General features: G+C 37.7%; 1 protein-coding gene across 1 annotated transcript in view; it reads right to left on the bottom strand.

Annotated features, from left to right (window-relative positions):
- ADAM7 (ADAM metallopeptidase domain 7) overlaps positions 1-24,163 on the bottom strand; it is a 50,400-nt gene that overhangs the window by 3,742 nt on the left and 22,495 nt on the right. Inside the window, exons 10-20 of the mRNA XM_027549942.1 lie at positions 22,009-22,093; positions 20,251-20,381; positions 18,531-18,705; positions 16,973-17,062; positions 15,717-15,912; positions 14,951-15,053; positions 10,119-10,305; positions 5,604-5,684; positions 4,183-4,261; positions 3,159-3,264; positions 2,682-2,781 (exon numbers count right to left, since the gene is read on the bottom strand). Coding sequence (XP_027405743.1) covers positions 2,682-2,781; positions 3,159-3,264; positions 4,183-4,261; positions 5,604-5,684; positions 10,119-10,305; positions 14,951-15,053; positions 15,717-15,912; positions 16,973-17,062; positions 18,531-18,705; positions 20,251-20,381; positions 22,009-22,093 — 1,333 coding nt within the window. The remainder of the gene's footprint in view (positions 1-2,681; positions 2,782-3,158; positions 3,265-4,182; positions 4,262-5,603; positions 5,685-10,118; positions 10,306-14,950; positions 15,054-15,716; positions 15,913-16,972; positions 17,063-18,530; positions 18,706-20,250; positions 20,382-22,008; positions 22,094-24,163) is intronic.

Raw genomic sequence — 24,163 nt, 5'->3', positions numbered from 1 at the left:
ATGAGATGGTTAGATAGCATCACCGACTCAATGGACATGAATCTGAGCAAACTCTGGGAGATAGGGGCTTCCCTGGTGGCTCAGATAGCAAAGAATCTGCCTGTAATGCAGAGACTCTGGTTCAATTTCTGGGTCGGGAAGATCCCCTAGAGAAGGGAATGCCTACTCACTCCAGTATTCTTGCCTGGAGAATTCCATGGACAGAGGACCCTGATGGGCTATAGTCCACGGGATCGCAAAGAGTCAGACACAACTGAGTGTCTAACACTAACTGCTGCTAAGTCACTTCAGTCGTGTCCAACTCTGTGAGACCCCATAGACGGCAGCCCACCAGGCTCCTCCGTCCCTGGGATTCTCCAGGCAAGAGTCCTGGAGTGGGGTGCCATCGCCTTCTCCTAACACTAACAACAGGAGTTAGTGAAAGACAGAGGAAACTGACGTGCTGCAGTCCATGGGATTGCAAAGAATCAGACATGACATAGTGACTGAACAACAGCATATAGTCAGACTACCTTCTCCCGACTACCTTCTCTGAGAGTGAAACTGTTTTGCATATTACTTTAAAGAAAATACAATTGGGAAATCTACTGCAACAGTGCATGAGGCATAGTAGATAATTAACAGACATTAAGTGCTAAATATATATAAACACGGGGCTAAGTGCAGTTATATACAGTTTCTTATTTAACCCTGATATTGACATCCTGTGTTTCCATATCAGAAAATCTCAGTGTAAGCTTAAAAAAGTACCACACAATATTTCCTGTTCATCTGAGTGGACAATGAAGACTTGTTTCTTGGGGTCACTATTGTCATAATAAAAAGTAAGCATGGATAAAAATGAGAAACCATCATATTACCACAGAAGGAGTATACAATCCTGAGTAAGAGAAGTTCAGTAAAAACCTTTCTACTATCATGTCATAGATATGTCCCTGGGGGTATGGTGGGAGCATGTTCTATAATACTGTACAGTAAAAAGCACAGGACTTATCAGAAATGGAGAGTTGGGGCAAGATCACTAACCAAAAAAAATTTCTAATTTTAAACACTAACACCACTATATTTTCATTGGCATTTGCATCTATCAATAATCAGTTCATACTTCCTTCAAGAAATAGGTCCTTGTGGGCAGTTGCATTGGTATAATCTTATCACCAAGTTTTCTTCATTGGTTAATTTTTTTAAAGAATGCTTTCGTAGCTTCTTAATCAGCACTCACACTTGTTTTCCCCCCACTGAGCCAAATACATTGGAAATCATAACTATTGTTAAAGGTACTAAACAAGCCATAACTTGCTGGGATTTCTCCAGGATTGTCATCTTTTTTTATTATTATTATTTCTATAGGTATTATTTTAATAAGCTTTCCCTTTAAAGTAAAAAGATACACAAAGAAATATATGAATAAAAAGTGTTGAGATGGGTGAATTTTCCACAAATGAGCACATCTGGGTAACCAAGCTCCACCAAGATCAAAAAAAGAACTGTACTGCCACCCCCTACCCCCCAAAATCCACTCTTCCCTGTGATAACAACTACCCGGACATCTAATATCATAGATTGGTTTTGTTAGTTCGAACTTATGTAAGTTGAACTGTACAGTTTGCCTTTGAGTCTGACATGTTGTCTAGCAGCATGTTTGTGGTAGTATTACATCACCTATAATATGTTGTAAACATCTATAGTTTGTCCATTTTTCCTTCTCTGTAGTATTCCACTGTATGAATATATAGTGAATCATTCCCCTTTTTTGTTACTAAATATTTGTATTATTTTTGCTTTTTGCAAATAATGCTGTTGGAACATTATTGTTGATGTTTTCTGATATGCACATGTACCTCTTTCTGTTGGGTGTATTCATATGACCGAAATTGCTAGATTACAGGGAATGTGTATGATCAGTTTTAGGCCATAGTATCAGTTTTACCTACTGGTTGTACCATTTAAATTTTCATTAGCTTTTATGAGAGTTTTCACTCTGTATATCCCCACTAATAATTGGCATTATCATCCTTATTCATTTCTAGTCATTTCATGAGAAAATACAATACAGACTAAAAAAAATACACAAAACAGATTCGTGGCTTAATGAAACATTTAAGGTAAATACCCTTGTAATTACTAAACTGATTAAGAAGTTTCAAGTTTCCCATCATTACTGCCACCCACTTCCTACCCCTCTAAATTAACCACTTTCCAATCTTAAATGACCTCCTCCTTGCACACAATTATACTTTCACCCCTGAATATTAATCTCTTAACACTATACACTGTACATTTTTAATTTTTATGAGAAAAAGACTTTTCCCAATATTTTTCTGCCACTGATTTCTAATAGAATTTTATTTTGAGGACATATTTTGTATGACACCAACTCTTTTAGATTTATTAAGACTTGTCTTATATCCCAGTGGTGGTTTATATTTGTAAAATTTTCTAGCTGTGCACAAATTAGTATTTTATTTAACCAATATATTCTCCAGAAATAATGTCTTGATTTATTTCAGTCCTGACATTCTTTCCTTCCTTATCTGTCAATAGAAGATCATTGATATGGAATCATGTTAGACTATTCTTCTACATTTCCCACTTCACTTAGCTTAGGGATAGTTCACTTCAAACATACATACAGCTACTTTTGCAATTGATTAAAACTAGTGCAATCAATATTTTCTTACATGTAGAGGATGAATATCAGGTAAGATGGGCTCATTCCTTGTCTGCTGCTCATCACCAAAGTATCCTTTATTCTCCACTCCTAGGGTTTCTCGAGGTGGGCTGTCAAGAAGGAATTGAATATTGATACCAGCTATAGTATGGGATAAGCCTGTGGTTAATAGTAAATCATCTAGGAGATTTTTAAAAGACTGATTGATACTCATGTGCCACTCTATAACAATTACATCTGAAGGAGGAATCAAATTTAGCGTAAAAAAAAAACAAACAAACTTGTAGTTCTGATGTGCAGAGAAGTTGGGAACCATGGGGCTAACATCTGAATGAGAATGAAGTGTGTAAAAGCTCAACTTGTTACACTTTTACTTGGTCTTCAGTAAGAGGTTTATACCTTCTTCCCATCAAATATTCTTTGTGGCCACAAAGTTTATACTGTCTTGGTAATGGTCCCCTTCAACACATAAAGAATACAGACCTACCTTTGAACTTGCTTCAACCTAATACACTTTTTGTAACGAATTAGTAATATGACAACCACAACACCAAAAATAACCAGGAAAAGCACGACCACCAGGATGGAGAGATCTGTAACATGAAAACACATGAACTTCAGCCAAGACATCAACCTTGGAACAATGGAATCTTAACATTTAACTGAGATGTTAAAGTTATGTTTCTGTCTTCCTTGAAGGACTTTAATTCTACCCTCCTCTGTTTTTTTTTTTTTTTTTTTTTTTAATAAAGTCAAAGACCAGGACATTGTACAAATTATTATCTGTATTAGGAATGGACTTTCCACCCAAGATTACATTATGTTTAAGAGAATCCCAGTCAGTGGGAAAATTTGGATTATCAGTGTTTAACTGACTAGAAAAGGTCTTACTGGGTTAAGGGTTCTTGAAGGAACTAATCTACATTTAACTGGAAGAAGATACATTCATTCCAGATTAATTGTAGTAAATTCAAACTTGGGTATTTAAACATTAACAATAAGAAAAATATCATACAAATCCATACAGAAATACAACACATGTGTAGCAGACCTGGCATATAAGCAGAAAGTATTCTCACTGATGAGGTTTCTGATATATATGCAAGATATTATGTATATATACTTTGTTGTTTTATTGTTTAGTTGCTAAGTCGTGTCCGACCCTTTGTGACCCCATGAACTGTAGCCTGCCAGGCTCCTCTGTGCATGGGATTTCCCAGGCAAAAATACTGGAGTGAGTTGCCATTTCCTACCCCAGGGGATCTTCCCAACCCAGGGATCAAACCCATGTCTCCTACATTGGCAGGCAAAATCTTTACCACTGAGCTACCAGGCAAGCCCCTATATATTTTTTAATGATTATTATTTATTTATTTTTTGGTCGCAGTTCACAGAATGCAGAACTCCCCTGACCAAAGATTGAACCTATGCCCCTTTTAGTGGAAGCACAGAGTCTTAGCCACAGGACCACCAGGATGTTCTAAGATAGTATATTATTCTGGGATGCTCACTGGTAACATTTAAGGTTTCCTCCCATTCCGTAGAGGCCTGAATTCCCTCGCACTGACACTCAAGTTCACCGTCATCCACCTGCAAGAGCCATAAATCAAATAATTCATCACATGACTGACATAAAACTTGTGTTTTCCACCTCATTCAGCTTAGTGTTCACACACACCCAACATACACACACCCACACACTCATGGACATTTTATTGACTAATTAACTAATCCAAAATCAAGGTTGGGAAAAATAAGGCAATAAAATACAAGGAGCAGCTATCTTTGAAGATGGCCTTGGAGCAAGAGAAGGATTCTGACAAATTTGAAACTCAATGAACCAGATGGTTTGGCTTATCTTTCCAGAAGCCATCAATCTTATTGAATGAATAGCTCTTGCCAAATTTGGGCATATCATAGCCAAAGAGAAGACTTCAACTAGATTTTGTGAGATGACATTAATGTGAGGGGAAAAAAGCAGTGACATAAATGCTTACTTCATCCAAAAGCATTGTGTAATGGTTAAGGACATACACTGTTTCTATACTGAAAGCTCAGCTTTTCCTTTCATAGAATATCAGTGTGATTGCTTCACAATCTCTAAAAGAAGGCATAGGAATAGTACTTATCTTTCAATTATGAAACTTTTAAAATTTAATATATACATAAAACTCTTGAAAGAGTACAACTCTATATAGTGTTACTGATTAATTTGATTTAGGAAAGATATTACCCACAAAAGCAAACTGCTAGATACTGCTAGTATTGAACAGCGTCAAAATGAGTGAAAAAATTGTTGTTGCTTTTTTTGTTTGTTGTTTGTTTGTTTTTCTCAAAAGCTTTGGGCTAATGTTAGTACTGGTATAATTTAACTGTAAGAGAAATTATGATAGATGCAACTTTTTAAAAAGTTTTTTTGGAAGTAGATCATTTTTAAAGTCTTTATTGAATTTGTTACAATATTGCTTCTGTTTTATGCTCCGGGTTTTGGGCCAAGAGGCATGTGGGAGCTCAGTTCCCCGATGAGGGATTGAACCTGAATCTCTTGTATTGGAAGGTGAAGTCTTAAAGTCTTAACCATGGTCTGCCAAGGAAGTCCCAATAGACCCAACTTTAAACTTTTGGTTTAAACTTCATACATACATAAATTACTGGGTTTCTAGATTACCAGTCCAATGATAAGACATATACTTGCAATATTGGCATTATCTATGTACAACACTTGGTTTGGCTCTTTGGTTCAGTATTATTACTGCATGAAAAAATATGGATCCCAAATGCATATTTGATTTAAAAATCACCATGCATACATATATACATACACACACACACACTCATGGGTGCACCTGTACTTATACACAGGCTCGGAAATGAAGTCTTGTGTAAACAAGTGACTGGTAAGACATTAATTTAAAAAGGGGTCAAACCTTACAGAATTTTCATTGCACTGAGCAGAGCAATCAGTTGAATTGTAGGCCTTTTCAATAGTCACACATTCACCATTGCTGCACACCTAGAAATGAAGTCACCAAGATCAATTAGAATCACTCACTCAGAATTTGCATTATTTGTCCTAATGAAAAACCACATGTAGAGTCTTCTGTGGAAAAGGAAATCTTCTATAAATGTTAAGTGGGTATTTGAAAAAAATGCACTGTACAATCAAATACTGTTATATACAAATACATTAATCATTATAATGTCTATGTCCTCATGACTTCTTCAAATGTTAACCTATCAATGATTCTACCATTGTAATTGCAGCAATTTCTTCTATTATTTCTACCACATTTTCTTCTAATTTGATAAGGATCCATGTTTGTTATATCACAGTTGCTAGTTGGGCATTTTGTCAATATCCATTAATCTTATTATTATGATTTATACTTATTAATTTTGTTTTAAATTATGCTTTTGGGGGGGGTAAGTTTTATGACCAAATTACTGTTCTGTTGCTCTTGGTTATTACCTGGCTTATCTTAGCTCATTTATTTGCAAAGAGTCAGACACGACTAAGGGACTAAACAACAGTTTCTTTATCTAGAATTCCTATTAAATCTGTATCAGATTTCTTAGAACTACATATCTTACTTTAATTCACTTTCTTTTCTTTTTAGAAATTTCATCTTAGTTTTATTTTTTAAGAAGAGTAGCTTTCAATTTACTGATTTTTTATAGTTTTGATTCCATGGCTTACTGCATAAATTGCATAAAAGCAATCATGATTCATTTTGTACTCTGAAGGCAGTGCTTCTGGATTTCAAATTGTATCATTTTTATAAATTTAGTACCCTTTTTAAAAATTTTTAAATAATACCATCTTTTATTTTTTAAATTAATTTTTAGTGGAGCATAGTTGCTTTATAATATTATGTTTATTATATATATAATATATATGTTGCTATATAATGTTATATATCCATTAAAATATAAATTTAATTTATTTCTAAAGGATTTTCCTCTTTCTAAAAATGTATCAGTTTCACAGGAACTATCATCTTTGATTTCTCAGACTGTCTCCTTTGTTCACCACCTGGTTTCTTTCATGTCTGTTTTTCAGTCTTCTTTCCTTATGTTTACTGAATGGGTTTTCTATATACATGATTAAACACTGAGAAACTTTGTTTTAAAACCCATGCTGACCTCTTTTCAAGGATTTCAGGCTCAACCAAAGGAAAATACTGAGATGTTTCTTATTTTTATTTTGCAATTTTAAATGTTTACTAAAGAGATAGCTACAGAGACCAATTTTGAGCAATTCTGTATGAGAGAACGAACCAGCGAATTTCCTCTTTTCTCTGCTCTTAATCTCTCTGCGTCTACATCTTTCTATCTTACCTTCTCTTCTCTTTTTGTCTTTTTTTTCTTATCTATGTTGTACATTCTGTAGTATAACTAAGGAAAAGGGCACCTAGGTGTAATGGCATACGCTTGCCCTCTTTGCTATGCCAAATTAAATTGACCAAGAAAGAATAACTGCTAAGAGAAACTAGAATGCTTTTAAGGCATTTGAAGTTCCTCATGTCTAAAAAACTAGTAACTCATGTCTAAAACATAGTGTAAATATGAAAATGACAAATTCTATAAGTAGTGTCTTTGTGATACCTCTATAGACTAGCGTTTGCTATGCACGGCTTCCCTTATGAGGAACCAACAGCATTATGAGTGGTGGTGCACTTCTGCACAAGCTTTCTCTTGAAGGAATCAGGTACTCTGTGCGGTGGTGGTACCTAGTCATGGTGAGTTTGCACCATCACTAAATGCTCTTTAACAACTGCTCCCCTTTCAACTTCTTTGTTGAATCCCAGTCACTCTATGAAGGGGACCTCATACTTTTGCTTGATACCTCTGGCTGATTTTCCTTACCTGAAGTGAACAGAAAACTATTTGGTATTTTCTTTAAACTGATGCCTCATACACTCTGTTATTGAAAGCTCTTGACCTTTCTAGATTGTGGTTGCTACACAAACAAATTTTCATAACTATTGACTCCTCACCATTTTTATATTTATTTAGTCATTTTCATGAGGTATGTAGCTCAGTTGTGTCCGACTCTGTGACCCATGGACTGTAGCTTGCCAGGCTCCTTTGTCCCTCTATACTTAAAATTATGCACTTGAAATATAGGTCTCTATGAAATTAACTTCTGATTTCTTTTTTATATGCTGAATTTTTACTTTCCAATTAATTTTTCTATCTCATTATATGAATGCTACTGTGTTTGTGGGTGGTGGTTTAGAGAGGAGAGCCATGTCATAGATACTTTTCAGTTTCAAAGTTGCTGATTTTAATACAGTATTATATTTTTCAAAAACTCTGTGCTTATAAACCTTGATGTGCTGGTTATTGTTTTTAGTATACATTCTCAAGTTTTCATCTCAGAGTGATAAAACCTTTCCAAATCTAGCTTCATTCTACCTGTTCAACTTAGTTTTCTACCATTTTACCTAGAACTCCAATCACACTAAAACTGTCAGTTACCTGGATATGCCATATATTATACTTTGTACCTTGTATATTATGTAGGTATGCCTTTAAAAAAAAAGCATTTTCTCAAATCATGAATAAGACGAAAAGACAACCTTCAGAATAGGAGAAAATATTTGCAAATGAAGCAGTGGATAAGCGATTAATCTTCAAAATATAGCAACAGCTCATGCTACTCAAATATCAAAAAACAAGCACCCAATTAAAAAAAAGAGCAGAGGACCTAAACAGACATTTTCCAAAGAGGACATACAGATGACCAACATACACATGAAAATTTGCTCAGTCATGTCCGACTCTGTGTGACCCCATAGACGGCACCCACCAGGCTCCCCCATCCCTGGGATTCTCCAGGCAAGAACACTGGAGTGGGTTGCCATTTCCTTCTCCAATGCATGAAAGTGAAAAGTGAAAGTGAAGTTGCTCAGTCCTGTCCGACTCTTCACAACCTGGCCCACCAGGCTCCTCCATCCATGGGATTCTCCAAGCAAGAGTACTGGAGTGGGGTGCCATGGCCTTCTCCCACTAATTATTAGAGAAATGCAAATCAAAATTACAATCATATATCACCTCACACCAGTCAGAATGACCATTATCAAAATACATACAAACAATAAATGCTGGAGAGGGTGTGGAGAAAAGGGAACCTTCTTGCACTATTGGTGGGAATGTAAATTGATACAGTCACTATAGAGAACTGCATGTAGATTCCATAAAAAACTAAAAATAGAGCTACCATATGGTCCAGCAATCCTACTACTGGGTATATACACAGAGAAAACCATAATTCAAAAAGACACATGCACTCCAATATTTATTGCAGCACTGTTTACAATAGCCAGGACATGGAAGCAACCTGAATGTTCATCGACAAAAGAATGGATAAAGAAGATGTGATACATATATACAACGGAATATTATTCAGAATAACATTTAAAAGGAACAAAATTGGGTCATTTGTAGAGAGGTGGATAGACCTGGGGTCTGCCATACAGGGTGAAGTAAGTCAGAAAAAGGAAAACAAATATATATTAATGTGTATATGTAGAATTGAGAAAAATGATCTTATTTGCAAAGCAGAAGCAGACACAGATGTAGAGATCAAACACATGGCCACCAAGGGGGAAAGGAAGGAGTGGAAGGAATTGGGAGATTGGGATTGACATGTACACAATATTGATACAATATATAAAATAGATAACTGATGAGAGCCCACTGTATAGCACAGGGAACTCTACTCAGTGCTCTGTGGTGATATAAATGGAAGGAAATCCAAAACAGAGGGGATATATGTAAACGTATAGCTGATTCATTTTACTGTACAGTAGAAGCTAATACAACATTATAAAGCAACTATACGCCAATAAAAGTTAGTTAAAACATAGAAACATGTCTTTCTCTTCTTCCGTACGTTGAAAAACGCTCATGAAGTCGAAACTGAAATGTCTCTCATTTAATGGCATCCGGAGATGCCATTCCACATTCTCTAAGAAACGTCAGTCACTTCCTTTGGACTCATACATATTGATCACATCACAGTGAAAGCAACTGAGTTGAATTGTAATGATACACTTGATTTAATCTAAGAAATTCTCAAGTACACACATCTTTACATCATCTGTGTCCTGCACAGATACTGACATCGTCGTGCATGCCCAGTAAATACATCTGAATGAATAAAATAGATGAAGACTGTATGGCTACTTCATAGTCAATTAAATTCAAAGCAGTATAATTTCATTAAGACACTAAGCACATTTGTAACATTTACATAATTGGTATAAAAATATTAAAACGAATATTTACTAATAGTGTTATTGCTATTTTGCTCATTTAAAAACTGTTGCAGATTTTTTTCGGTGTTCCCATAGATAGGCCCTCTGGGGCCAATTACAGAATCCAATGAAGTTTTAAGTGACTGAACAAGAAGTTTTAATAAAACAAAGGGCATTCATCTTACCATTCCATCGCCACATTTTGTGCCAGGTGCAACCAGGCCAAAATCCTTAGAATTATGGTATAAATAGAAGGTTTTGCATTCACTGGTATTCTGTTTCAGATGCTTCTTAAGGTGGTAGATCTTCTCTTCTCCAAGGACAGAAGAGTGATGCCCACCAGTGCAAAATATCTTTCCACATTTGATATCTCTGAAGGGAAGCAAGAATATTCTCACACTTGGGACAAGAAATAGAACTTTAGAAACTAGGCTGGCAGTGGAGTGGCCTGCTTATTTTTTTCTAAACCTAGGCTTGTCAGAGCCTACGAGAAGCCAGGTAAGCCTCTGGACAAAGTTCTGACCCTGAAAACTGAGATGAGCAGACAAAGATACTAAATGGCTATATTTCTTTATGATACCTAGGCAATTCTCATAAAGCAATATTAGCTTAAGCTTACAGGAGAATATTATTAGTAATTTGGATGAGCATAACTTGAACCAGTAGCATATTAGGCACCTATCGACCTGGGGAGTTCATCTTTCAGTGCCCTATCTTTTTGTCTTTTCATACTGTTCATGGTTTCTCAAGGCAAGAGTACTGAAGTGGTTTGCCAGTCCCTTTTCCACTGGACTACATTCTGTCAGAATGTCCACCATGACTCGTCTGTCTTGGGTGGCCCTACACGGCATGGCTCATAGTTTCATTGAGTTAGACAAGGCTGTGATCAGTTAGACAAGGTCCATGTGATCAGATCGGTTAGTGTTCTGTGATTGTGGTTTTCAGTCTGTCTGCCTTCTGATGGAGAAGGATAAGAGGCTTATGGAAGCTTCCTGATGGGAAAGGGGGAAACTGGGTCTTGTTCTGATGGGTGGAGCCATGATCAGTACATCTTTAATCTAATTTTCTGTTGACCAGTGGGGCTGTGTTGCCTCCCTGTTATTTACCTGGGGCCAAACTATGGTGGAGGTAATGAAGATAATGGCGACCTCCTTCAAAAGATCCCATGCATATACAGCTACACTCAGTGCCCACAACCCTGCAGCAGGCCACCACCAACCCACACCTTCACTGGAGACTCCTGGACACTCTCGGGCAACTCTGGGTCAGTGTCTTGTGGGGGTCACTGTTCCTTTCTCTAACAGGAGATGGCAAGAGTGAATGGTGACGTTTTAGGAATCTGAGAGCTAAAATGGACTGGAATGGGTGAATTTAACTCAGATGACCATTATATCTATTACTGTGAGCAAGAATCCCTTAGAAGAAATGGAGTAGCTATCATAGTCAACAAAAGAGTCTGAAATGCAGTACTTGGATGCAATCTCAAAAATGACAGAATGATCTCTGTTCATTTCCAAGACAAACCATTCAATATCACAGTAATCCAAGTCTATTCCCTGACCAAGAATGCTGAAGTTGAATGGCTCTATAAAGACCTACAAGACCTTCTAGAACTAACACCCAAAAAAGATGTCCTTTTCATTATAGGGGACTGGAATGCAAAAGTAGGAAGTCAAGAAACACCTGGAGTAACAGGCAAATTTGGCCTTGGAATACGTAATGAAGCAGGGCGAAGGCTAATAGAGTTTTGCCAAGAGAACGCACTGGTCATAGCAAACACCCTCTTCCAACAACACAAGAGAAGACTCTATACATGGACATCACCAGATGGTCAACACCGAAATCAGATTGATTATATTCTTTGCAGCCAAAGATGGAGAAGCTCTATACAGTCAGCAAAAACAAGACCGGGAACTGACTGTGGCTCAGATCATGAACTCCTTATTGCCAAATTCAGACTTGAATTGAAGAAAGTAGGGAAAACCACTAGACAATTCAAGTATAACCTAAATCAAATCCCTTATGATTATACAGTAGAAGTGACAAATAGATTCATGGAATTAGATCTGATAGATAGAGTGCCTAAGGAACTAAGGACAGAGGTTCATGACATTGTACAGGAGACAGGGTTCAAGACCATCTCCAAGAAAAAGAAATGCAAAAAAGCAAAATGGCTGTCTGAGGAGGCCTTACAAATAGCTGTGAAAAGAAGAGAAGTGAAAAGCAAAGGATAAAAGGAAAGATATACCAATTTGAATGCAGAGTTGCAAAGAATAGCAAGGACAGATAAGAAAACCTTCCTCAGTGATCAGTGCAAAGAAATAGAGGAAAACAATAGAATGGGAAAGGCTAGAGATCTCTTCAAGAAAATTAGAGATACCAAGGGAACATTTCATGCAAAGATGGGCACAATAAAGGACAGAAATGGCATGGATCTAACAGAAGAAGAAGAGGTGGCAAGAATATAAAGAAGAGGTGGCAAGAATACACAGAAGAACTATACAGAAAAGATCTTCATGATCCAGATAATCACAATGGTATGATCACTGACCTAGAGTCAGACATCCTGGAATGAGAAGTAAGTGGGCCTTAGGAAGCATCACTAGGAACAAAGCTAGTGAAGGTGATGGAATTCCAGTTGAGCTATCTCAGATCTAAAAGATGATGCTGTGAAAGTGCTGCACTCAATATGCCAGCACATTTGGAAAACTCAGCAGTGGCCACAGGACTGGAAAAGGTCAATTTTCATTCCAATCCCAAAGAAAGGCAATGCCAAAGAATGTCCAAACTACTGCAAAATTTCACTCATCTCACACACTAGTAAAGTAATGCTCAAAATTCTCTAAGCCAGGCTTCAACAGTATGTGAACTGTGAACTTCCAGATGTTCAAGCTGGTTTTAGAAAAGGCAGAGGAACCAGAGATCAAATTGCCAACATCCACTGGATCATCAAAAAAGCAAGAGAGTTCCAGAAAAAAAACATCTACTTCTTTACTGATTATGCCAAAGCCTTTGGCTGTGTGGATCACAACAAACTGTGGACAATTCTTAAAGAGATGGGAATACCAGATTACCTGACCTGCCTCCTGAGAAATATGTGTGCAGGTCAGGAAGCAATAGTTAGAACTCCACATAGAACAACTGACTGGTTCCAAATCAGGAAAGGAGCATGTCAAGGCTGTATATTGTCACCCTGCTTATTTAACTTATATGCAGAGTACATCATGAGAAATGCTGGGCTGGATGAAACATAAGCTGGAATCAGGATTGCTGGGAGAAATATCAATAACCTCAGATATGCAGATGATACCACCCTTATGTCAGAAAGCCAAGAAAAACTAAAGAGCCTCTTGATGAAAGTGAAAGAGGAGAGTGAAAAAGTTGGCTTAAAGCTCAACATTCAGAAAACGAAGATTATGGTATCTGGTCCCATCATTTCAAGGCAAATAGATGGGGAAACAGTGGAAACAGTGGCAGACTTTATTTTTAGGGGCTCCAAAATCACTGCAGATGGTGACTGCAGCCATGAAATTAAAAGACGCTTATTCCTTGGAAGGAAAGTTATGACCAACCTAGATAGCATATTCAAAAGCAGAGACATTACTTTGCCAACAAAGGTCTGTCTAGTCAAGGCTATGGTTTTTCCAGTAGTCATGTGTGAATGTGAGATTTGGACTATAAAGAAAGCTGAGTGCCAAAGAATTGATGCTTTTGAACTGTGGTGTTGGAGAAGACTCTTGAGAGTCCCTTGGACGGGTAGGAGATCCATCTAGTCCATCCTAAAGGAAATCAATCCTGAATATTCACTGGAAGGACTGATGCTGAAGCTGAAACTCCAATACTTTGGCCACCTAATGCAAAGAACTGACTCATTTGAAAAGACCCTGATGCTGGGAAAGATTAATGGTAGGAGGAAAAGGGAACGACAGAGGATGAGATGGTTTGATGGCATCACCGACTCAATGGCCATGAGTTTGAGTAAACTCTGGGAGATGGTGATGCACAGGGAAGCCTGGCATGCTGCAGCCCATGGTGTCACAAAAATTGGAAGACGACTGAGCGACTGAAGTGAACTGACTGAACTTGAGTCAGGACAGTAAATTTTTTTCTTTCTTGCATAGAGCACATCAGTTGATTCTCATTTTAAAAAATCTATAAGATTGCTATAATATAACCCCCTTTTCACAGATGATGTAACAGTTGGAAATAAAGCAAATTAAGAGACTGCCCATTTTTAGAAGTGTATTTAGAAGCAAAGTTGAACTTGACTCTAAGTTTTTATCATTGCATTCAGTACAGATCCTGTTCGGGAGAATACAGAAACCATGTCGTACATCAGAAACAAACCCAGAAGATGGGTTTAGCACATGTGTTTTAGAAATTAGATCTAATATTCAATCTCCCATTCTGTCTTCAGTGTCAGTGTCTATCATTCTTTCTTCTAATGACTTTCCTTCTTTCTTTTTCTTTTCCCCTTTTCTACCTATTTCCCCCTTCTTCTCTTTCTTTCTATCTCTTTCTCTCTTTTTTGTGGTTTCTTCCCCTCCTTTTCTTTCTAAGAATCTTAAATCTTTCCCATCCTTCTTCCTTGTATTCCATGATTTTCAGTTACAAAATACAGAACATAAAAACCAGTTAATTCCATCAGGAATGTGTGCTCTCTCCCTTCTTGCTCCCCTTTCTTTTACAAAAGCAAAAATTTTAGTTGCTCAGTCATGTCCAACTCTTTGCCACCCCATGGACTGTAGCCCACCAGTCTCCTCTGTCTGTGGAATTCTCCAAGAAATAATTCTGGAGTAGGTCACAATCCCTACTCCACAGGATCTTTCTGACCCAGGGATCAAACCCAGATCACCTGCATTGCTTGCAGATTCTTTACCACTTGAGCCACCAGGGAAGCCCTCTCTTCCTAATCCCCTGAGTGAAAAAGAGAGACTGTCGGCTATTGGAATAAAAGCTGTTCTGATTTTGCAAAATGCTTTGAGAGGGCACATGCTTTTCCTCACAATGTACTTACTTTTCTTCACAAGGAATTAAAATGCGTCCCTTGTTTTTGCAGTATCCAAATTTATTTCCAATTGTATTCATCTTGTAGCAAATATCAGAACTGGCTTTCGCTTCTGGGATCCAAAGCAGTATGATAAAAGTAAAACAATGACAACATGAATGTGACAAATCATAAATGCCTTACTTTTCTAATATCATTGAAATTTCATTATCACTTACATAGTAGTGAAACAGAATGGGATAAATAAATAATTTTAAAACTATCTTATTGCCTCAGGAGGATATTTTAGGAAAGAATGCAGATATAAAAAAGAAACAAACATACCTTAACCCACATACTTAGATAGTTAATGTGTGTGTGTGTGTGTGTGTGTGTGCGTGTGCCTTCTCAGTTGCTCAATTGTGTCTGACACTTTGCCACTCCATGGACCATAGCCCGCCAGGCTCCTCTGCCCATGGGATTCTCCAGGCAAGAATACTGGAGTGGGTTGCCATTTCCTCCTCCATGGAATCTTCCCAACCCAGGGATTGAACCTGTGTCTCTTACATCTCCTGCATTGACAGGTGGCTTCTTTACCACCGAGCCACCTGGGAAGCCAGTCAATTAATATTAGAGGTAAAATCAATGAATATTAAAGGTTTTATTTAGAAAGGTGCCAGGTCATATCTTCCATAAATGACATTATCTCCAATCTTGCCCCCAAATTCCTAAAGGACAGTAACAGAGAAATAGCAGCTATTATCTTTATCCATCATTCACTATCACTGTCTCTTACCATGATCAAACAATTCAGAGCACTGATCATCCTGGGTGGGACAGTTCCCCATGAAGCAGTAGCCTTTTGCGTTCTTGCAAGGAAATCCATTTACTTGGAATTGGTCCTTAGGACACCCCGAAGAGTGGCCAGTGCACCTCTCAGGAAAATCACATTCAGTTCTTGCTGGCCTGCATATAGACCCTGCTTTTTTCATCTGTGGAAGAAAAATGAAGAGATTGATTTTTGGGCATCCTTAGGCAGGCAAGGAAGGGTTAGTTGGTAGGAGGAAGTAAGTAGGTTGACCCATTTAATTTAAAAGAAGTTTTAAGGATGGGTCATGAGATCATGATTTCCTTCTCCTTTCCACTGAGAATTACTATCTTTATTGGCTTGTATATAATTTTAGGAATGACAAGCTGGTGGTATTGAAATTTGGTATTAGAACAGCCTTGGGGCAGAGTTAGAATGGTTATAAAATGGGGAAATGCGCTTGTGTTCTTCTCATCTTGCCTTCTTCATTCCTTCGTCCCTCTCCCCCAGCCCACCATACACAGAAAACTGGGAACCCCTGACTCTAATGAGAAATCTCCACCACTCCCAAGAAATCAGATCTTTTCAGAAGAAACTAATATATAATAGTTTATATATATATATAAAGCCAGCATATATATATATATATATGCTGGCTTTCATTTAGGGAGGGCATGACATGGGAATATTCTCCATTTAGTCATTCAATACGTATTTGATTGTGCTGGAGAGATTTGAAGATGAATTAAACACACTTCCTTTCCTTTTTAAGTTCATGATCCAGTAGCATTAAGGAAGAGTCAGTGAATGCTTGGACAGAAGCATTTGGGTTTCTGGTAATCTTTCCTAGGGATCTATCTCTAGGTACTAGTTACTATCGCTTTCCAATTCCAGTATAACTGTTTTCGCTGTTAGTTCACTGCAGTTGGGGTGCCATTTTCCCCCTCAGCTAAGGTGAAATCGGCTAGTAGTCATTGAAAAAAGACCAAAAATAATGTTGGTTGTGTGACTCCACTTCTAAAATTCTAAGCAATGCTTACCCACTTCTCCACTTCCCAAACCACAGCACAGATCAGGGTTTAAAAGTCAGAGCATTTCAGAAGAGGCTCTATTGAGTACCAGCATATCTGGCTGCAATCTGGGATTGGTAATGTAAGGTCACCCAGTGATCAGACAACTCTTTGGTTCTATGTATGCTTAATAAACTGAAAATAGAGAAACCCAGTCCTAGCAAAGTCTCTTACCTGGCAAGATTCACAGCATTCTCCTTCAGCACAAGTGAACCCTGGCTTCAACATACATTTGCGTGCATCACAACAAGGATTAGTGCAGTCCTGGCAATTATCAGAAATGAAAGATCAGAAGTGCTTTGTACTTTGGCTCCTGTTTAAAGAGTTCATTTACTGTGTTTCTGTGGAACTTAGCCTTAGTTGTTTTTCAGAGTTCAATTTAAATGCATGGTCCTTGACTATGATATGTGTATAAAGGCTACTGCTTACAGCTAGTGTTTGGGACTTTTACTTTGTTTCCTTCCCTTGGAGCTGTTCAGTCCTCCACAAGCCCAAAGTTTGTGACCATTTTGGCACCAGGGGCCAGTTTTATAGAAGACACTTTTTCTATGGACTGAGAGTTTGAGGGATGGTTTCAGGATGATTTAAGTGCATTATATTTATTATACCTCCGATGATACGATGGGAGGCAGAGCTCAGGTGGTAACGTGAACAATGGGAGCGGCTGTAAATACAAATGAAGCTTTGCTCACTCTTGCACTGCTCACCTGCTGATGTGCAGACCAGTTCCTAACAGGCTACAGACTGGTCCATGGCCTGAATTAGGAACCCCAAAGTAAGGTATTTCAAGTGGTAGAATGAAGCTGTAGCAATATTCCAAACAATGCACATGGGCAAAAGCATCAGTTTCCGAAGTTAAGATTTTCTTCACATTTAATCCTAGACATTTGAAAACTAGAAGCTGTCACCTCTGGACCTGTCACAGTCTCCACTCTGATCATGGAGTCTCTTTGTGGCCATCTTACTACACTTCTTTTGAATTGTGCAATGTCTACAGAATAGCTACTAAACATGTGGTCCTTGGACTTCCAGCATCATCACAATGTTACAGGTTGGTAGGAATAGGATCTCATTTCTACTCCAGACATACTGAATCAGAGTCCACATTCTAACAACATGCCGGGGTGACTGATGAGCACTTGATAATGTGAGAAGTCATTATCTAGGGCACATATCTATATGATGAGCTCTTGAAAGAAAGAGCTTCTATGTAGGAGAAAAGCAGATTAAGAATTAATTTAAAATATGTCTGCAAGGCTTACTCTAAATGTTCCAGAGACTGCTATAAATCTGTGTACATTTGGAAGGTTTCTGCTCAATTAAACTTTCTAATAATGTGAACTGGTCAACAGGGATATAGACTAGTGTCATAAGGCCTTGAATCAAACTCAACTGACTGTGAGGGATTTTGTAGAACAAATCCTACTGTGCAAGAGAGATTGGACTTAAGGAGACCTATGGGCCCTTCGCACTAGAAGAGCCAATTAGCATATAAACCAGGCTAATGAGATGCTTTGGACCTGAGGCAACATCACTATACACAGTTCACGACTTGGGAAGAAGCTTTGCAAAGAGGCTACCCAACAGCATGTTTCCAATTCTTCTTTTTTTTTAAAACATACTTGTTGAAGCTTTACAAGGATTACCATGGTTGACTAATGGCTACATCCCTGCCTAGGTTCTAGCTGAGTTGACACTTTGTAAATTGAAAGACAGCATCATTTGCAAATACCTGAAGAAGGCCACAATCACACTCCTCTCCATCATCCAACCTGTTGTTTCCACAATATGGGTAATCAGAAAAGTTGTCAGAAAATGGAACATTGAACATGCATGTTAGACTGTAATCCTTGAGAAATTGCTGGTACTGGGTTTTGCTGCATTTACTGAATTTCAGTGCAGGAATGCTAGAGATAGGACAAGTTAAAAATAAAGATTAATCATATCAATGCATAGTGGTAGAACAGCTGTGAAAATTCTATGAAGAAATGAGAACAAAAAACAAAGAGAGGACTGCTCTGGTGGTCCAGTAGTTGGGAGTCTGCCTGCCAGTGCAGGGGACGTGGGTTCGATCCCTGATCCAGGAATATTCCACATACCTCAGGGCAACAAAGTCCATGCGCCACAACTACTGAACCCATGCTCTAGAGCCTGTACACCACAAGAAGAGAAGCCACTGCAGTGAGAAGCCCATGCACCACACCTAGAGAGTAGTCCCCGCTCCTCTCAGCTAGAGAAAAGCCCACACGCAGCAACCAAGACCCAGAGCAGCCAAAACAAAACAAATAGAAATGATGGACTCAAAGTCCATTTACCTTTCTTATTCTTGCCTTACTATTACAGCAGAGCAGTAACGGGGCTCTTTATTATATGAAATGTCTTTTTGAAATACAGCCAACGCAGGCTAGTTTAGTGAAAATATTCAGACTATATATCTTCCAGAATATGCTTCCTGAAGCCTGTGTGCATACGTGCTAAGTCACTTCAGCTCTGTTCACCTCTGTGACCCTATGGATTGTAGCCCACCAGGCTTCTCTGTCCATGGAATTTTCCAGGCAAGAATACTGGAGTGGGTTGCCATGCCTTCCTCTGGGGAATTTTCCCAACCCAGGTATTGAACCCACGTCTCTTGTGTTTGCTGCATTGGTAGGCAGGCTCTTTACCACTAGTCCTACCTGGGAAGCACCCTGAAGCCTACATCTAGGCCAATTGTATCTGCTGTTTCCATGTCACTTCTTATTGTTCCACTTGAAATAATCTATATTTTTGTCTGTCATGTATGCAAGATTACTAGCTTCTCAGTACAGGGTCTGAATCATATTCAAGTTTTTAAAAAAATAAGCACTAGCTAACAGGATACCTGGCAAAAATTGTTCTCTATAACATTTCTTGAAGCAATTTATTTTCGTAAACTTCCTAGGAATGTGATATACTTCTTTTCAAAATGAAACTCACCTCCCTTCTATCTTCCTCTGGTTTTGAGTCCCTGCTTATTATTATTGATACAATGATTAACTACAGATGGATTTTTAAAGACATTTGAGAGGGATGGTGTGTTTCCCTCCCAAATATTACTAATTATGTAGATAATGATGTAAAATTAGATATCAGTTACTAAGTTCTTATCTAGGATATATTAGGAAAATTCCAGATAATAACCATAGTGCTACTTATTCAGTTGTGACCCCATAGACTACAGCCCACCATGCTCCTCCTGTCCATGGGATTCTCCAGGCAAGAATACTAGAGGGGGTTGCCATTCCCTTTTCCAGGGGATCTTACTGACCCAGGGATCAAACCTGGGCCACCTGCATTGTAGACAGATTCTTTACCCTCCAAGCCACCAAGGAAACCATAGCCATATAATAACCATATAACCCTGTAACACTGAGTTTTAATCAAAGTCATTCCTCCAATATTGAAATATTTTCTCTATATTGTTGGAATCTCACCTTCCACCACTGTTCATCACACATTTTTCCAAATCACAGGTACACGGGTAATCATCATGACTCATCCCAAGGTTATGCCCCAACTGGTGTGCCATTCTGCTCGCAATTGCATTGAGGTCAGGTAAAAGATCCTGAGGCCAAAAAAGTCTTGCATTAGAAACTTCTATAAAATAGCACACTACAGTACATAAGCTTTGAAGTAGTCGCTAAGATCTCGTTTCTAGCTTCTGGCTAATTAGTATCTTATCTGAGAGATTATGAACTTAATTAACTTCCATTCTTGCACCTTAATTTCCTCACTTATATAATGAAGTTGGACAAAACCTTTTTATGGTCTCTAACATTTGTAATTTTTTTGTGTGTGAAGCAATACTCATTATTGATTTTATATAGACTCATTCTTACAAATAGCTCAAACTTATTAATTAACCTCCTAACAATAAAATAAACATTATTGATTATCTCCTGTTACTAGATATTCAAAGGGCATAAAAATAAAAATATGTGAGTTTAGGGTTTTCAATTTATAATCTCACATTAGGCAATAATGTGATACAATCATGAGGAGGGAGTTACTACTGTGAAAAGAGTCAGAAGATCAGTAATGGAAAATCAAAGGCAGCATTGATTGCTATCACTGTTCTTAGTTCTACTTTATATTTTAATTTCTGTGTTAGTGGAAAATTTTAATTTCTGAAGAGGGGTGGGATATCAGGTTACTATAAAGGAAAAACCCCCCTAATTCGGTAATTTCGTCTTACCCATATGACATTTAAAATGTATCCTGGATGGGCTATAATGTCATAATTGGAGTGCACAGCCTATATTAGGTTAATTTGACTCTATTATACAAAATTTTATTTCTGAAATACTATAGGCAAAATCATAATCATAAAAAGAACCATGGGAATGAAAAATCAGGTAGTCATCTTAATAAGTACTAGCTTTTAAGTTCAAGGTCTTACAAGACTGTCTTGAGCATAGCAACAGCTAGGTAAAGACAGGAAATCAACTTTGACATTTTAAAGCTTATCTTAGGGTTACTTGGACAGAATTTACTGGAAGCCTAGTGACTTGGGAAGGGATCAGGTAAACAAGGGGTGTTGGCAGTTTGTAGGTGGTAGGCTTGCTAAAATTGAATGGTAAGGCCATATAGATAAGATATTTGAAGTAGTTTATACATTTTCTGAATAAAAGCAGTTATGTTCACTTGCTAAACCAGCCATCAAGTTTTATGTACATCACATGTACTTATAAATAACTATATGTAAAAGGCAAAAGAGCTTTCCTAGTCTTTGCATGTTAATTCATATATTAACATAAGTACTGAATGCTCTTTTCATACGTAAGAACCATTAAGTAGGTTTATACCATTAATAGGAGTTTGACAGAAAGTTGCGGCTGAAATCTTCAGATTTCATATTTGACTTTGTAAAAAAATAGAAATATATACCAAAATTCTATCAGTGTGATTATTTTTATCATGCTAGAGAAGGTTTCAAAGGCAGGAGGAATCATCCAAAATCCAATGTTCTTTTAGATTCTGAAAAACACTGGTTTATCTTCATTATGTATCTATAGTTTTTATAATACATTTCCCACTTAAAAAAGAAACACGACAGCTTCATCATGACATATTTTGATGGGAATGTATGATAAGATGCATACGTGGTTCTTTTCAATAGAACACAGAAAATTACAGTAATTTAAGGTAAACTTTCTAATTAAGTAATGTAACATAAATAAAACACAGCTCACCTTAACAACACTGGAGGAATAATAGGGCAGGCACATCCCCCCTGGATAGGAAGTTCCATGTGCCTGTGTGTAGAGCCACTTTCCACTATGAACAAGACACAAATAAACCCATAGTTCAATTAACACAAAGACTGAAGTGAAGTGAACCCCCAGTGCTAGTACCCTGGCACATGAAAACTGCCTTTTCTTTTTCCTGGAGTTCTGGAATGGAGGATGACCTTAGTTGATATCAAGCTCATTTTAAACCTGTGGCATTTTAGAGGCATTGAGAAAGTCAATGTAATCTTGAAATTAAATCATAAAAATGCCCTTTCCAAAAAAAATAATAATAAGGTCAGAGTCCATTTGACTTAACTTTAGTTTGCCCTACACTCAACTTTGGTTAAGGTCACTTAAAAGACCGGAATATTTAAAAGGGTTCAGAGGGGAAAATGCAACATAGTGAACAGACTCAACACCATGATTAGTTTGCTGTGCTTGAAAATTAAAACAAAAATAATTAACCATACAAACTCATAGAGAATTTGATAACTATTATCAGATATTTAAAAACACATGTCATGTAAAAAAGGCCTATTCCTGGATTGTCTAAAAATACAGATGTAGATGCATATACTAAAGGGACCCAAATCTGATATGCTTTCAAGAAGAACATTTAGAGTTTTACCACTCTAAAAAGAACTATCATAAGTTGGAGGGCCATTCTTAGAGTATAATAAAGTGAAAGTAAAAGTCACTCAGTCATGTCCAACTGTTTGCTATGCCATGGACTATACAGTCCATGGAATTCTCCAGGCCACAATACTGGAGTGGGTAGCTGTTACTTCTCCTGGGGACCCTCCCCACCCAGGGATTGAACCCAGGTTTCCTGAATTGCAGGCGGATTCTTTACCGTCTGAGCCACCAAGGAAACTCAGAGTATAATACAGAGAGTTCAAATACAAGAAATGTTGTCAGGTCAGGTGACCACTCTCAATCTTCAAATTTTTTCATCAAGAAGAGATGTTATTTTTCTGTCTTCACTACTGAAATATTTATCTCCTTATATTTAAAAGTCTTAGTATTTGACTTTGCATCTTGGAAGAATTTAGGATTCTGATCTTTCTAGACTCTGGGGATCTTGAGATAATATCAGCTATGGAGATGAAACACCAGAGAAAGCACCATCTGGATTCTAACTTAGCTCATTGTCACTGAAAACCAAGTCACAGCATGATAATGTCATATATGGTATCCAATCACTTCTAGATCTATGTGAATATAGAAGGAAGACATATAAGAAACCCAACACATAAGAAGTTCCAAATATGATGCTCAGTTAAATATTTAGCATTCCCCTCCCCATATTCCTATTTGTAGACATACTATTAGCGTGTGAAGCTACTGCTCAGAATAAGAGACATTCGTGGAAGTAAAAGTTTGTCTACGTAAAGCAAATTAATATTCCTAGACTAACTTATTATGTATTTTAAGACATACATACATGGATTAGGCAAAGGGGCTAGTCTTGCCTGCTATGAAGGTCAGGATGATATTTTAGTTTACCCCCTATGATTTTGGGACATAGCAGTACATGAATGTGTGAAACTAAACCAGATACAATTATTCCCCTGGAGCTATGTGTTACAGCCATTGTGATACCAGAAATGATATCTGGAGTTCTGGTTTGCTCATCAATCTGCCAAATGACTAGACCTGAGCTCCGATTATGGGCCTTGCAAGCCTCATAGTTCTGAGCTCAGACTGAAAGTTAACATTGAGATAATGCTGTTGTTATTGTTGTTCAGTCACCAAGTCGTGTCTGAGTCTTTGTGACCCCATGGACTATAGCACGCTAGACTTCCCTGTCCTTCACTATTTCCTGGAGTTTGCTCAAACATATGTCCTTTGAGTCAATGATGCCATCCAATCATCTCATCCTTTGTTGCCCCCATCTCCTCCTGTCCTCCCAGAATCAGGGTCTTTTCCAATGAGTCAGCTCTTTGCATCAGGTGGCCAAAGTATTGGAGTTTTAGCTTCAGCATCAGTCCTTCCAACATTCATGGTTAATTTCCTTTAGAATTGACTGGTTTGATCTTCTTTCAGTCCAAGGGACTCTCAAGAGTCTTTTCCAAGACTGCAATTCAAAAGCATCAATTCTTTGGCACTCAGCCTT

Source organism: Bos indicus x Bos taurus, chromosome 8 (genome assembly GCF_003369695.1).
Source record: "Bos indicus x Bos taurus breed Angus x Brahman F1 hybrid chromosome 8, Bos_hybrid_MaternalHap_v2.0, whole genome shotgun sequence".
NCBI lineage: Eukaryota > Metazoa > Chordata > Mammalia > Artiodactyla > Bovidae > Bos > Bos indicus x Bos taurus.
This window is presented reverse-complemented; position numbering and strand designations above follow the sequence as displayed.